The sequence below is a fragment of the Excalfactoria chinensis genome, chromosome 1, assembly GCF_039878825.1.
Source record: "Excalfactoria chinensis isolate bCotChi1 chromosome 1, bCotChi1.hap2, whole genome shotgun sequence".
NCBI classification, from domain to species: Eukaryota; Metazoa; Chordata; class Aves; order Galliformes; family Phasianidae; genus Excalfactoria; species Excalfactoria chinensis.
The window spans coordinates 121,117,638-121,131,317 of record NC_092825.1 but is presented as its reverse complement, the minus strand read 5'-3'; the positions used below and the strand labels follow the sequence as shown (position 1 = coordinate 121,131,317).

Sequence of the window (13,680 nt, the reverse complement as noted above, 5' to 3'; positions counted from 1 at the left end):
GGTAAGCAGTTTCTTTCCTTTGTTTCTGTGCCCACAGCTGTTGCATTTGAGCAGATCCTCACATACCTAGGATCCTGCCACTCTGCTGTCATTGCTATGCTTTCCAATGCATTACAGGGTCATAAAGAAGAATGTAAAGAGCAGTTCCAATGATCACAGGAACAGTCAACCCCAGGGCCAAGTGTAACATTTTGTTTTCACTATAACAAACATAAATACATTCTATCTCACAGTCGAGTCACCTAGAGACAAACAGTTAAAGTCCAGCTTAGGGATGTCTATAAAAGAGAACTCTAATTGTACAATTTAGGTATGTTAAGATGAGCGTATTCAGAATAAAATGAGTATGTAAGGACTTAGGGCTTCAGCAGTATTCCCCCACTTCAGCCATCCTTCTGCCTTTCAGCGAAAGAGCTTAGGTATTTACATGGATATAGTTAACCAGCTTAAACTGAACTGTAAACACAAATTATTCAGAGTTCACTAAGACTGGGGCCCTTAAACTGCATAAAAACAAGAAGGGAGCTTAAGTTAATCCCCATGAGACTGCCGTTTTAGCATTTTCAGAGTGTTCCTCAGAGTAGAACAAGACGTTTCATTCCTGTTTAAATAAGCTTTCCAAAATGATAAAACAGTATTAGGCTAAGAAATTTTATCTTTTGAGATTACCAGTGGGTGTCAGGCAAAACTGCTCACAGAAATCCTGTTTCTATTTTACACCCTGCTCCTTTCAGGCTTTAGAAGGAGGCTGGCTCCATTCACTGCTTCAGAAGTAACATCTTCTCAAGCACTGTCCCCTGAAATCACTTAAGAAGGCAGTCTTGAATTTGCCCAAGTTAGACTTACCATCACAACTGAAATTAATTCAAAACCCTTCGAGTATATTATAGCTACCCAAAGTAAAACAAATAACATAAAACAACGGGAAAAGATTTGAACATTTCTTTTACAAAACTTAACAAAGCAAGACTACAGAAATCCAAACAAAGAAAGCAGTGGGATGACCCAAGTGTTCTGAAAATATTTTTCTGTCCTGTAACATTTCACTCGCATTCCAATATACTGCTTTATTAGCTACTTTCACAGTTTACCTGCCTTCCAGGTATTTCCTCAGCAGTCATACATTTGAAGTCCCTGTGTGAAAGAAGAGCTCTAAAAGAGACGTGCCATTCCCTATCACCAGAATATCCCAGTTGCATGCAAAACATAGCATTCAGCAAAATCTTACTTACCAACTCACTGAAGTTGCTGAAACAGCACCAAAACTTTGTAGAATGGAAGGATATATATTATACTTTACCAAGGCAATGTATTTTAAACTTCTCCTTAAGCTAATGCTAAAGATGTTTTACATTAGAAAGTATCAACAGTAAGGGAGTTGTACTGTTTAACCTAAACTAATTTAGGTAAGTACAGCTTATGCCCAGACAAGTCCTTGCAAGGTAAACAAGAAGTTCCCATCTCCCACTTCAGGAAAACTCATTCCGTGAATTTGTTTGTGTGTCTACACTCTTCACAACAAACAGAAGGAGCACATAAACTCCAACACCCTTTTCTTCCTTTTGATATTTACCTCTTGAATATTCAAATGATTACTATTGCTGTCCACTACCAAAAGCTCAGACAGGCAAACTCTGGAATCTAACTAAACACAGAAAGCTGAATCAAGCAGTAAGGATTCTAACAAAGTATGTATTTCAAAACTAAGTATGTAAATAAATAATTATCTATTTCTGTTCACATTTTCTATCTGTTCAAGCTTGGGTTGGTATGCAATACTTTAGATGGTAGAATTTTTCAATGATATCTTCACTTGGGACATTAGGTTTTGTTTAAGCAGAGACTTTCGGTGGAGAAGGTGTGGTGTTAGTTGCTCATGATTTTGTGGGAGAGGAGTTTTGCATGCTTCTTATTTCTGAAATACCAGAACTAGTTTGATTCCAGATGATTTGCATCACAGCAGGCACTTCTGTGTCTCTCTGAGCTACTCATAGGACTTAGGTTATTTATCTTCAAGAAGTACATTTGAGAGTCAAAGCCTATTCTAAAATGTACAAAGTTCTCAGCATCAGAGAAGGAATTTCTAATTTCTTTCTGCAGTTAACTACATATGAAAACGTAGCTGTAGACTTAATAGGTGATAGGCAAATACTAAGTAAGCCATTTACCTCCACACTGACTTTAAAGCCGACTGACAGAAAAGCAGAAATGTGAACTTTCAGATTTCACATGCTCAGACTTGTTTCATATACTTTTCCTTTTTCTGACCTTCCTTTTTGAAAGACAGAAAACAGTACTTGTTTCAAACCATTTTTTTCCAGATTAAAATAAGAACAATAACTTCATGCAAAAGGACCCGTTGCCACTGATTCCACAATAAGTACCACAGTGCTCAAACAAGCAGGAGAAGAAAGCTGAGTCACACCTGGTCATTCTCGCCCTAGATCAGCTAAAACGGTACTAAAGGTTTATTTTTGGACAAGTATGATGTTGTGGAAGGGAAAAATGAAGCAAGACATTCCACACAAGAGTGAAAATAAAATCCAAGTAACTTAGCTAGATGACTAAAGTCTCAGGGATGTACAAATGCAATGGTGAATTCAGGTCACCATTACAGTCACAACATTCAGACCGTGTTTTCTTTCAAAACTTGTGGTATTTAAGGACATTGCCAAGTAAAATAAGTGATTATTGTTTATCATTGCAATATCAAGTAAAGGTGACAGAACAGGAAAAAAAAATGCTCTCACACCTTCCTGAATAGTATTCAAAACAGCTGCTCTTAGCAACAAAACCAAAACCAAGGCTTAGCAAGGCTTAGTCAGAAACAGAAGAGATATAAGAAAAACCTTATCCTTGTGTGGAAGTTTTCATTTAGACTACACAGGAGGAAAATAGTCCTGTAACATCCTATACACGAGCAGGTTCCTTCTCACAGCATTACACTGTAGTTCTGTACCTACTGTCCCTATGGCATAAAGTCATTTAAAATAGATTTGGCTAACATAGTTTGTCTGTGAACGCACTGAAATTAAGTATTTAAAAATATGTTGCTTCTCACTTTTCCCATGTACTTTTTAAAATTTTCCCATGCTCAGAAAAATTGCAATACTGGTTTGCCCAATTTTTTATTCTGCATTTGCTTCATTTAAAGCACATCATGGGAACAGTTGTTTAAAAGAATCTTTTCAAATGGAGATGTTATTATTAAAATGTCTCAATCAATTTAATAGATTTACAAAACCTGATTTGCATTTACAATGCATGCTATGGAATTCACTGCACTTCAAAAAATGGGTAGGAAACTTATCTCGAAGGAGAGAGGGCAAGAATAAGTCTGTCACCCTCCTTCATCCAAAGCTGCTTGCTGCTCCTGCACTAACCTACATTTAATTTGGGAACATAAGATTTCTTCTCTCACTTTCACTTACTCAAAAGTAAAAAAAAAAAAAAATAGCTTGTAAACCTCTTTCACTTGTACTTATTCCTCTAGTTTATCTACATTATTTATCCACTGTGGCATAACTAAAAATATAGTATCACCAGAGTACGTGTAAGGTGTCCAGCTGCAGACACCAACACTACGAACAAGAAGGATGCCCTTGTTAAAAGCCCAGCCCAGCAGGATGATTCACTTACTGTTCACAGTCTCTCTTTTTCACAGCCCAGACCTATAAATGTTTTGAAACTGATAACTAAGGCACGGCTGGGCCATGAACTTTTAGCAGTTAAGTTTCAGTGAACGTAGCCATGACATCTACATTTTTTGCTTCTGTGCAGCATAGTACTACCACAGCCTTGGCACAGATGAGTATTTATCATTTAAGCTCAACTGATTCACAAATATTTCATTCTAGTCTGAGAGGCAGTTTCTGAACATACTAAGCAAACATACATGGCTTAACCTCCATTGAAAAGAAAATCAATTAAAAAACAAAAGTGTAAAAAAGGCACCTTCAGTAGCTCTGGAGACAGAGCATGTACCTTCTTAGATAAGATGGGTAGTAAAACAAAAAAAAACAATTAACTAACAAAACAATCATGTACCTGAAAGCTCAAAGCCACAACTTCAACCACTCAGGAAGTAACCTTAAAGAAACCTTCTTCCTGTTCTTAGTGCCAGAAACCAGTCTGCACCCCACTCCTGGTGCCTGCCCCAAACTCAGAACTACCTTGTAGGCCAAGTTCCAGTGTAGTGCCCCAGAAAGCATACTCTAATCTCTGCTCTCCATGTTTTACCAGAGAGCCTACAAATATCAAAACCCTGGGATGTTCAGAGGAAGATAAATGCCACTCACCAATCACCGTGCAAAACTATGCTTACTCTCTTTTTGCTCTCTTTCTTCCCTCATAAGGAGTTCTCTGCTAAACCAGACCTAACTTCCAACAGAAGTCAGACAGCAGCAGTTCTAAGCTAGCCTGCACTGCAGTGGTCACATTAGCAGAGACGGTAATCCTCTCAACCTACAGAGGATATTAAAGCCAGGAGCTGTTACCTTCAAAGCAAAGTACCACTTCCAACCAGTTTTTGTTTTTATTAAGAACTTTATTCCATCCTCCAAGAGGAGGAGCCCAATCCCAAGGATGACCATGATCTCACAGACAGTAATTTTTTTAGCTTATGTCCTGTTCACACAGAGAGGTAGGAGCATGGAGCTTACCTCCAGATGATCGCTTTCCTGCAGATAGTCTCCAAGGCTGCCCTTCTAACCCCGTGTATGTCTACAAGCAACAGTGATCCTTGTAGGGAAGATACCAGAACATCACCTCCTGTAACTTCTGGGTGTCCCCCTTCATGCCATAGCTATCTCCAAATATCTCAGACAGAGCACACACAGCTTTCGAGCACACTGTCAAAAGACAGTGGCTGTTCTTCTCACAGCAGTCAAGTTGCACACAAGGCTCTGGGCTGCTGCAGTACAACCGATGACAGTACCTTCATCTCCTGTACTTCTGCGAGGAGATCAAATAAAAGGAGTACAGGCTAATACTAAGTCAACCACGAGCAAAAAGATTAGATATGCTCATTCAGTACATGTGATATAAATCTAAACTATATTTAAATTATTAAAAAAAAAAAAACAACAAACAAGCAAACAAAACAATAAAACAAAAACAAAAAAAGCCAAGCAAAAATGTGCTTCTCAAGCTGCCATACACCTTTCATCACTTGCAGCACACTGAACTGCTGGCCCTCACCTCAGCAGCACCACAGCCATTTCAGGAGGGAACCACATCTTCAAGGTTACAAACTCTGCCACTTGGAGGCTGGTACAGATGTGTTCACTTTCAGTATCACTTTGAGGCTGCCAATTGCTTCCTGGTCAGAAGCGAGATCCCTTCCCTGCTTACAGCCTTGTAATGAGGAATGCAGACGTCTCTTAAGTCTACTTCAAAACCAACTGAAAATAGACCAGCTCAGCTTCTTGTTTGAAGTAAATTATCATGCAAACATCTGTGACATAACACATCGCATCTTGTGTTTTGTCTTTAAAAACATCATCAGGATTATTTCTATGCTCTGAAAGTAATGCCTCTTATTTTATTATGCTGGCCCACAACATCAGAGGCGGGTATTAGTTGTAGGGGAGCAGAGGATGAACCTTCCTACCAAGATCCTGTTGCATCTTGCTGTCACACAACAGATGGCAGCAGAGGGGCAGTCTGTCCAAACGGTGCCTGACATGGAAGTGCATATGAAGCAGAGGTGTAGAACTGAATTCCTCCATGTAGAAAATATGGCACACACAGACATTCCTCAATGCTTGCTGAAAGTTTATGGGAAACCAAACTGTGGATACAAGCACAGAGAGGCAATAGGTGGTGCATTTCTGCAGGGACGACAGTAGGTTACCTCTTCTGGTGCAGATTTTTACAAGTTCAGCATGCAGGCTCTTGCTCACTGCTGGCAAAAACGCATAGCTAAAGGTGGCAACCATGTTAAAAAGTAGTGTTTTGTAGCTAAGAATTTGCTCTATTAAGCAGTGTTTTTGTGCTCTTCATGTCTGTTGTAGCTTCCTTGGAAACAAACAGGAGGCATTACTTTTGGAGCAACCAACGCAAATTTCTTCATAGGCCTCAGCAACATTCCTGTGACTACTGCATTCTTCAAAAATTAATGTTTTCCCACAGACTGTGCTCCACGTGAAGTCATAACACTCGGTGATGACAACTGTATCCACAGCAACCAGCCGTGATGTAACAAACAAGACGAACCACTCCTGGCAGAGGGAAAGCATCGCAAACCTTCCTGGCAGACTCTTAGGAATCTCAATTAACATCTCAATAAAATGCCTGTTGACATTTCAACGTGGAAATATTATCTCATAAAACAACATACTTCAAGAGAAGGTAGTGTTGTCTTCACCAACCACCACACTCTTAGGCCTTTTCAACTCCACTCTTAAAGACCTTTATAAACCACAAATTGCACTAAGAAAGGGTTTCAATCCACCTTAGTGACTGAAGAGAGATGAAGTGAAAGTCGTATCTATAGCAGTTGCTAGAATACACCTATCCAAAAATCCCTCCAGAGATCTCTAACGAAAAACGTCCAACTTCTGTACTGTTGAACCTCGAGATGTTCAAACCACACACAAAACCAGCTGTATGTGCACAGCGGGCAGATGTTACACTGACATGAACACAGCGCACATCACCACTGAAGGTGGATGTGTCAGGTTATTAAGTGCGTGCATTTACACCTCAGTGCTGTTGATCACAGGAGCCTTTCTGAGTGTGGCAGATGTGGGATGTAACACTGCCTTTCACCAACATTCAGCTCTAGGGCAAAACACCTCCTCATCAGCATTCAGTCCAGAAGAACGCCGGGGCTTTGAAATACACTTAAACGCATTCAGCTAACTTTTTTGATCTCTCACCGGTCCTACGACTGCATTTAAATGATGAATTTCTGTCCCGATGCACCCAAATGCAGCTAAGCCAGCCGAAGCAGCTCTTGTACCGGAGGGCGGCCGCGCTGCCCACAGACGGCCGAGCCGGGCGGAGCGCTCCTCGGCTGCAGAGCCGAATCGCACCTCGCGCCCAACGCGCCCGCACTGCCCGCGCTGCACCCGTACCACCATGCCACCATGCCAGGCGGCACAACGCCCGCCGCGGACGTGTGTGCGTGTGCGAGGAGAGGGCTGCCCCAGCGGCACCTGTCGCCCGTTAACGGCCCAAACTCCCGCCCCGCCGCCTCAGAGCGAGCGCTGAGCGCACGGCTGCGGGCAGAAAAGAGGAGCGCGGCGATCAACGGGAAGGGGACGGAGAGGGGGCCGCGCCTTCCGGGAGCACCTGGGCGGCTCTTTGTTCCTCCCCGCTCCCGCAGCCTCCGTACTCACCCACGGTGGCCAGCGTCTCCAGGTCCTCCAGCTTGTAGGCGGCGGGCTCGGGCGCCGAGGGCGAGCCGGGGCCGGAGGGGCTGGGGGCTGTGGCGGCGGGCTGAGGAGCGGCCAACCCCGCCGCCGCCGCCGCCTCGCCGCCGCTCTTCGCCCCCATTTTGGCCTTGGCGGCGCTGAAGGCGTCCATGGAGCCGCTCAGCGCATGGAGGGCGGCGGGGCGGAGGCGGACGAGAGGGAGCGGCGGGGACGCAAAGTTTCAGTCTTCAGCAGGCGGCGGGGTGGCTGCGCCCCAGAGCTCGAGCCTGCGCCCGCTGCCACTGCCTCGGAGGGAACGCGGAGCCCTTCAGCATCACGAGCCGCCGCGCCGCCCGCGACCCGCAGCAGGAACAGCCGCGCAGGCAGACAATGGCGAGAGAGAGCCCGGGCGGCCGAGCCTGGCTACGCTGTGCTGTGCCGCGCCGAGCCGCGCCGCGCGACACGCCGGGCGGAGGGGCGGGGTCTGCCCGCCACCGCTGCGGCACGGGCCCGCAGAGGGTGGCGGGGCGGGGGCAGGCGCGGCCCCGGTGCTTGGCGGGAGCGCGGAGCTCGGCCCTCGCCGCGGGCGCGGCCCTGGGGAGGCGCCGCCCGGCTGCGCGTCGCGGAACTCAGGCGCTCTGGGCTCGGTTTCTCCGTACCCGAGAGGCGCTGCTGCCGCCCCGAGAGGTCCCACGAGCCCCTTCAGAGCTGTTGTCCCCTCTCTTCCCTTCTCGTCCTCTCGAAAAGTTTGAGAGGAGCGGCGGTGCCCGCTGCGGGTGGCAGGGAGGCTTCCTGGCCCACCTGCCTTCGAGCTGCGGGAAGGCTTTGTCAGTCCCGAGTGCGCTGAAGAACCTCAAGCACTCCCCACCCAACATGTCAGAAGGCTGTGTATGATTGTAGCCTGTTTTCAGATGGGTAGAGGTATGGCTGAAGACTGCCCCAGAGTTTCCTGCTGCAGTACAGGATGAGGTGATGGGGTATATCCACGCTGTGCTGGCTGGAAGGGCCCCTCGTGCATCACTGAGTAGCTCTGGCTGAGGAGCTGCTGATGATTATACTGAAAGCTGGGGAAAATTGGTGTGTGAGCCAAGTCACTGGGAAGAGGTCATGTCAAAACGGGGGAGGAATTCCTAATTTTTTCCATGTCTTGTTCTGGCTCCATTCTATACTAGTTACAGCTCTTAGCCCTTGCTCCAGTGAGTGGAGCGGGTGTAAAGCTGAGTGTAAGGTTACAGGAGTGGCATTTTGCACTTTCTTTGTATTGCATGCAAGTGCATGATCTGCTGACTTTGGTGTGGAGCACATTCAGTGATACTGAGAAATAAGTATGTGTGCATACAAAAATGAGGGTCAGAATAGAAATTGTTATTATTGGAGAAGGCTCCAGGGAGACCTTATTGTGGCCTTCCATTACTTGAAAGGAGCTTTCAGTCAGGAGGGGATGGATTTTTACACAGTTTGATAGTGATAGGACAAGGGGGAATGGCTTTCAACTAAAAGAGGGGTGCTTAAGGTTAGATGTTAGCAAGAAGTTTTTTACTCACAGGGTGCTGAGGTGCTGGACAAGAGGTGGCTGGCAAACCTGCTCATGGCAGTGTAGTTGGAACTAGATGGTCTTTAAGGGCCCTCCAACCTAAGCAATTGTATGATTCTATTCAATGATTTGAATTACGAACTTATGTATCTCTCTTGAATTTTAAAAGATCCCTGTGGTCTTGTTCACAGTTGTGACGCTCACAGAATGTATTATCTATTTTTATCTTTTGGCTTGTTGACGTGGGGGTTATGACTAATTTGGAAAAATGCTAGGTCATCCCTGCTTCCTGCCAGCCTGTAAAACAAATCATCAGATGACATAATTTTTGCTATAAAATTTCAGATTTCCTTACTGTGCTTTTTGAAATCTGTTACCCTTCTATTTACTATTTTATTTAATTTCATTTTGCGTTATATCTCATAAGTTTTGTATACAAAAAATTACCATGATTCATACCTTGAATGGAATATTTCAAAGACAGGATGAATGTATTTCAGGAGTCGGACTCAATGGCCCTCATGGATCCCTTCCAAGATGGGATGTTCTATGATTTCCATGAAAGATTTCTTAAACTGCAAATTATACATGTTCTGGTGGACTGTAAATTTAGTTTGGTCAAAAACTGAACAAGCCAACAAGCCTCTCTTAACAAGAACGGAAACATCTTGATATCTGCTAGAAAAATAAATATTCATCCACTGAAGAAATCTGAATGTGTATATAAATATAACTTTGTAGAAAAAATGTATGAGCAAATTATGATCAAGAAAGGCTACCCTAAGTTCAGTCTGCTGGAGATGATCTTCCTAAAAACAGAAATCGTTCACTGCTCAGGTGTTAAGGAGGACAGAAAATACCTTGTAGAGGGTTAATTTCAAGACAAGTGATATGAACTTTAGTGATTAAATTTCTTGTGTTCAAGAACTTAAAACTTCTTTTAAGATCTCCTTCTATACTTCAGTGGTTTGTGGCTTGTCGTGTAGTTTATATGGTGAGACCCATTCAAAAAGGTTGTAATTCAGTGAGGTCTGTGAACAGTGTTAGCTCCATTGAATTCAGCGTCCATTTGCTTATGACGAAACAGCCCTGTGCTTGCTGCTTTGCTAGCCTGGTATCCAAAGCATTTGCTAGCTGTAGTTGTAGCAATCTAATTGCCATGTTTATATTTAATGTCAACATATTATTACTGTGCTTTACCACCTCTGTATAACCTACTTAGAATTTATCTTGCAGCTGCCGATTAGTACAGTATTTCAGGGAAATAAAATGCTGTTCATTCTAAATTAAAAGAAACTGAGAATCACAACTCATAACTCCATGAATTACAGGTAGAAGTAGAGCTGCTCACTGGGTAACAGTAGCAGATAATAAGTTTAGTTTCTTGCCCAATTTGACTGCGCTTTGTAGGAAGGTCTGCAGCCCTGTTCTCCTTTTGTCTTTCACTTTTGCTACTATTTCAGCTTAATATGTGAACATTTGCTCACAGGTATTTCTTGAATAAACTTCAATTTTCCCTTATAGGTAGTGCACAGTACTCATCTTTTTCAGTTTTCTCTCACATGTGGTAGATGCCTTCAGAAAGGTTCTTCTAGTGTAAAGCTCAGTTTCATGTCTTACATTTCCATTCCTTAATCTTGTATGTGCTCACACAAGGTATTAGCTCTATTATACTTTTTTTCCTAGAAGTACCAGATGTTACAGATGATTTTTTCCAAATATAGTGAATACCTTACTAAAAAAGATCTAAGAAAAAAAAAAAAAAGAGAGAGAGAGAGAACAGTGGTTTAATCTATTTTTATTTGTCTCTCTACACTTGTGATTTAGAGTGATAGTCTTGTTTTTCCTTCCATTTCCATTGTACAAAGTGTTCAGTTACTTATATTCCTTTATAAGTTCAGGAGCTTGGGGAGACTAAGTTCACAACTGTTAAGGATGTTGCGGTTCCACGTGTTAATTGTGTTCCTCCATGAACACAAATGCTTGTTCCCTTTCTCATACATACGTTTGATAGACTTCAGCTTTCTACGCACAGAGCCACGCTGTCCAGATAGTGATTCCGTGGGTGATAAGCTACAAACCTACTTCCCATTTCTTTTTTATTTTTTCCTTTTTGGGAAACCTTTGGAAAGGATCCCAGGAAATTAATGGAAAGGATTCCAGGCTTTCTGCCTGACGATATAAAAATTCATAACAGAGCTCATTGCTCTGACATTTAGAGAAGACGTTGTGATATGCATATCAAACAAATGGATGTGATTTAAGCACTGGACTCTCGGTCTTGTGGTTCTCTGTGAAGAGAATCAGTCATTTAAATGTCTCCATGACTGCAGACAAAAGAGGCTCTCCTGTGGTTTGAGAGACTTTGTGTTTGCCCACCTGAAAGCATGCTTTTTCCTCCCCATAAATTCATAATTTTCCTTACAAATCTTGTTAAAGCATATCCTTAGCATCACCGTCACAGTGAAATAACTACAACAAGTTTGTTAGAGAACCTGCCCAAACCTGCAGGGAGGAAGTGAATAAGTTCTTCGCTGATTGCTATTATTAATAAATAGTTCTGCATCTTCTTCTCTTGTCACATTATGTACAGTGCCTAAAAGCGTGGGACTGATCTGAGGAAGAAGAATAGCTGGTAAAGGTAATTAGTACTGCTGTGTGTTTTTCATTTGTTTTGTTTTGCTAAAGAAGCTCATGATCAGGCAAGTTCTGTGAAGTAAACAAGCAGGAATTTCATACAAGAAATCCCTGCCTGTGACAAAGAAAGGGGGAAATTGTGCTGCCCATCTGAAGTAGTTCCTTCAGTGTATGGAAATAAGAGCATTTGTATAATGAACAATCACATATTATGCAAATATATCTATGGATTCATACGGCAGCTATCATAGCTATATTTTAATATGATTACATTTAATTTTCTTTAAAGTGTTTAAAAGGTTATGAATATCATGTCTCGATCCAAATGAGAATTTAAGCACAAAAAAAAACCAACCAACAAACAAATAAACAAAAAACCCACCACGCAGCTGCCAACATCCCAAACTGTGATTTTGTAGCATCTCACTGAACTGATGCCTGGCTTTGGGAATGCTTCAGCTTCTCCAGCTGTTAGAAGTGTTCTTATTACGATGTCTAGACTTCTGCCCAGCCTGAGCAAGTTTATGCCTATCTTCTGCTGAAACTAGATTGAGATCTGGAAACTAGATGTTGCTTTGCCTATGTTTGCTGAAGAACTTTTTATGCTAAGCATTCTCTATGCATATCTCATGTATATGCAAAACAGCTTCCCTCACCAAATGAAGCTGTGGTCACCTTTTTAGAAACAAAGGTGTTGGAAGAATACTCTTCTATGTTGTAAGGGACACTGAAATACCAGTGCACTGGATAAGCTCTCAAAAGCAGAAGGGGATATTTTCTTTAGATGGAAGGCAGGATAGAACAGCAATGTACCAGGATGTCTTTTTTCTTCATTCTTTTCCCCAAATATGTAGTTATGTGTATTCCTACTAGTACATCTCATTTGAATACAGAAGATAGAATGCTGTTTATAGCAGCCACTCAGAAAATGGAGTATCCAGCAGTTTTGATCTTAATGGTATGAAAAGAGATCTCATTCCAACCTCTTTCCCTTAAATTACCAGAGGCAATTGCAGGACATATTCTGCACCCCTACTTCACAACCATTTTTATTTATTTTTTTTTTCTGTGTTTTTGAGTTGTCAGATTGCTGTTCTTTGGAATGCTGCAGAAGTCTTAGAAATTAAATGTAGTACTAGTTGTATTTATTTATACATTTTATGGTATATTACTGCAGTGTGTTTTTACAAATGTCAACAAGGTCCTGCAAAGATTACTGTATGAATCATTACATTCCACAAATGATTGGCTAGTGTGAGCTTTATCAAAATTTTATAGCAAGACAAGCATTACGTGAACTTTATAACAAATTAGTTGTCAGGCAGAACAATAAAATGCACCTTTTGGTACTGGCCTTAGGGAACTAAGCCATCTCATCAAGGAGTCCTCAATTAGATAGATGCAAACTTTTTGTGCCAGGACTTTTTTTCTCTTTATATGAGACAAAATAGTTAGAGGACTTCTAAAGTCTTATGTTGTCTCTTCTAAGGCACATACATTCAACTAGTGCATAGACAGACTAAATCTTTCAATTCAGCTTTAAAAAAAAAATTAAAAAAAAATGGCTTGTGTGAGGAAAAGAACTAGAATTTCCCTCTAGTCACAAGCATCAAAGTGAGAAAGACAGTAGGTGTGGGAATCCATTGTATCTTCTTTGATTTACTGTCAGATTCTCCACTTGTCACAATTTACACTGGCATCAGGCGTGTAAAGGTGTGGTTCTTGCTGAGCTGATCTGAATCCAGGCTGCCAGGATTTTGTCCTCCTCCCTCTCTCAGATCATCAGCCCTACCCACACCCTGGCGTGTGCACTCAGCATTCCAGCAGCTCCTTGGTGAGCCAGTTCAGGAATTGAATTAGTTTGGGCATTTACTTATAAGGTTGCTAGGGTTTTAGCCAGATTATTGCCATGCACAGGCTGTTAGGGCACATGGTGAGCTCTGGGGAATTTAAAATGGGCTGCATTTCCATCAGGCTGCTTCAGTTTTATCCTCTGCTTTCATCTGCTTATGTCCTTGTGTCCCTTCCATTGCCGCTCAAAAAAGAAATTCAGCACTTTGAATGCTCTGTGGATGTACACAGCTGCAGCTAAAGTTAGCATTACCCATGAATGGCATTTAGGTAGATCTTCATTCAGTCTTTTGGATGAAT

The 13,680-nt window shown here is 42.4% G+C and overlaps 1 protein-coding gene across 1 annotated transcript in view; it reads right to left on the bottom strand.

Annotated features, from left to right (window-relative positions):
• Positions 1–7,827, bottom strand: part of PRKX (protein kinase cAMP-dependent X-linked catalytic subunit) — a 52,834-nt gene extending 45,007 nt beyond the window's left edge. The window contains exon 1 of the mRNA XM_072361583.1: positions 7,344–7,827. Within this exon, the coding sequence (XP_072217684.1) occupies positions 7,344–7,530 (187 nt within the window). The 5' untranslated portion in view covers positions 7,531–7,827. The remainder of the gene's footprint in view (positions 1–7,343) is intronic.
• Positions 7,828–13,680: the final 5,853 nt, after the last annotated feature.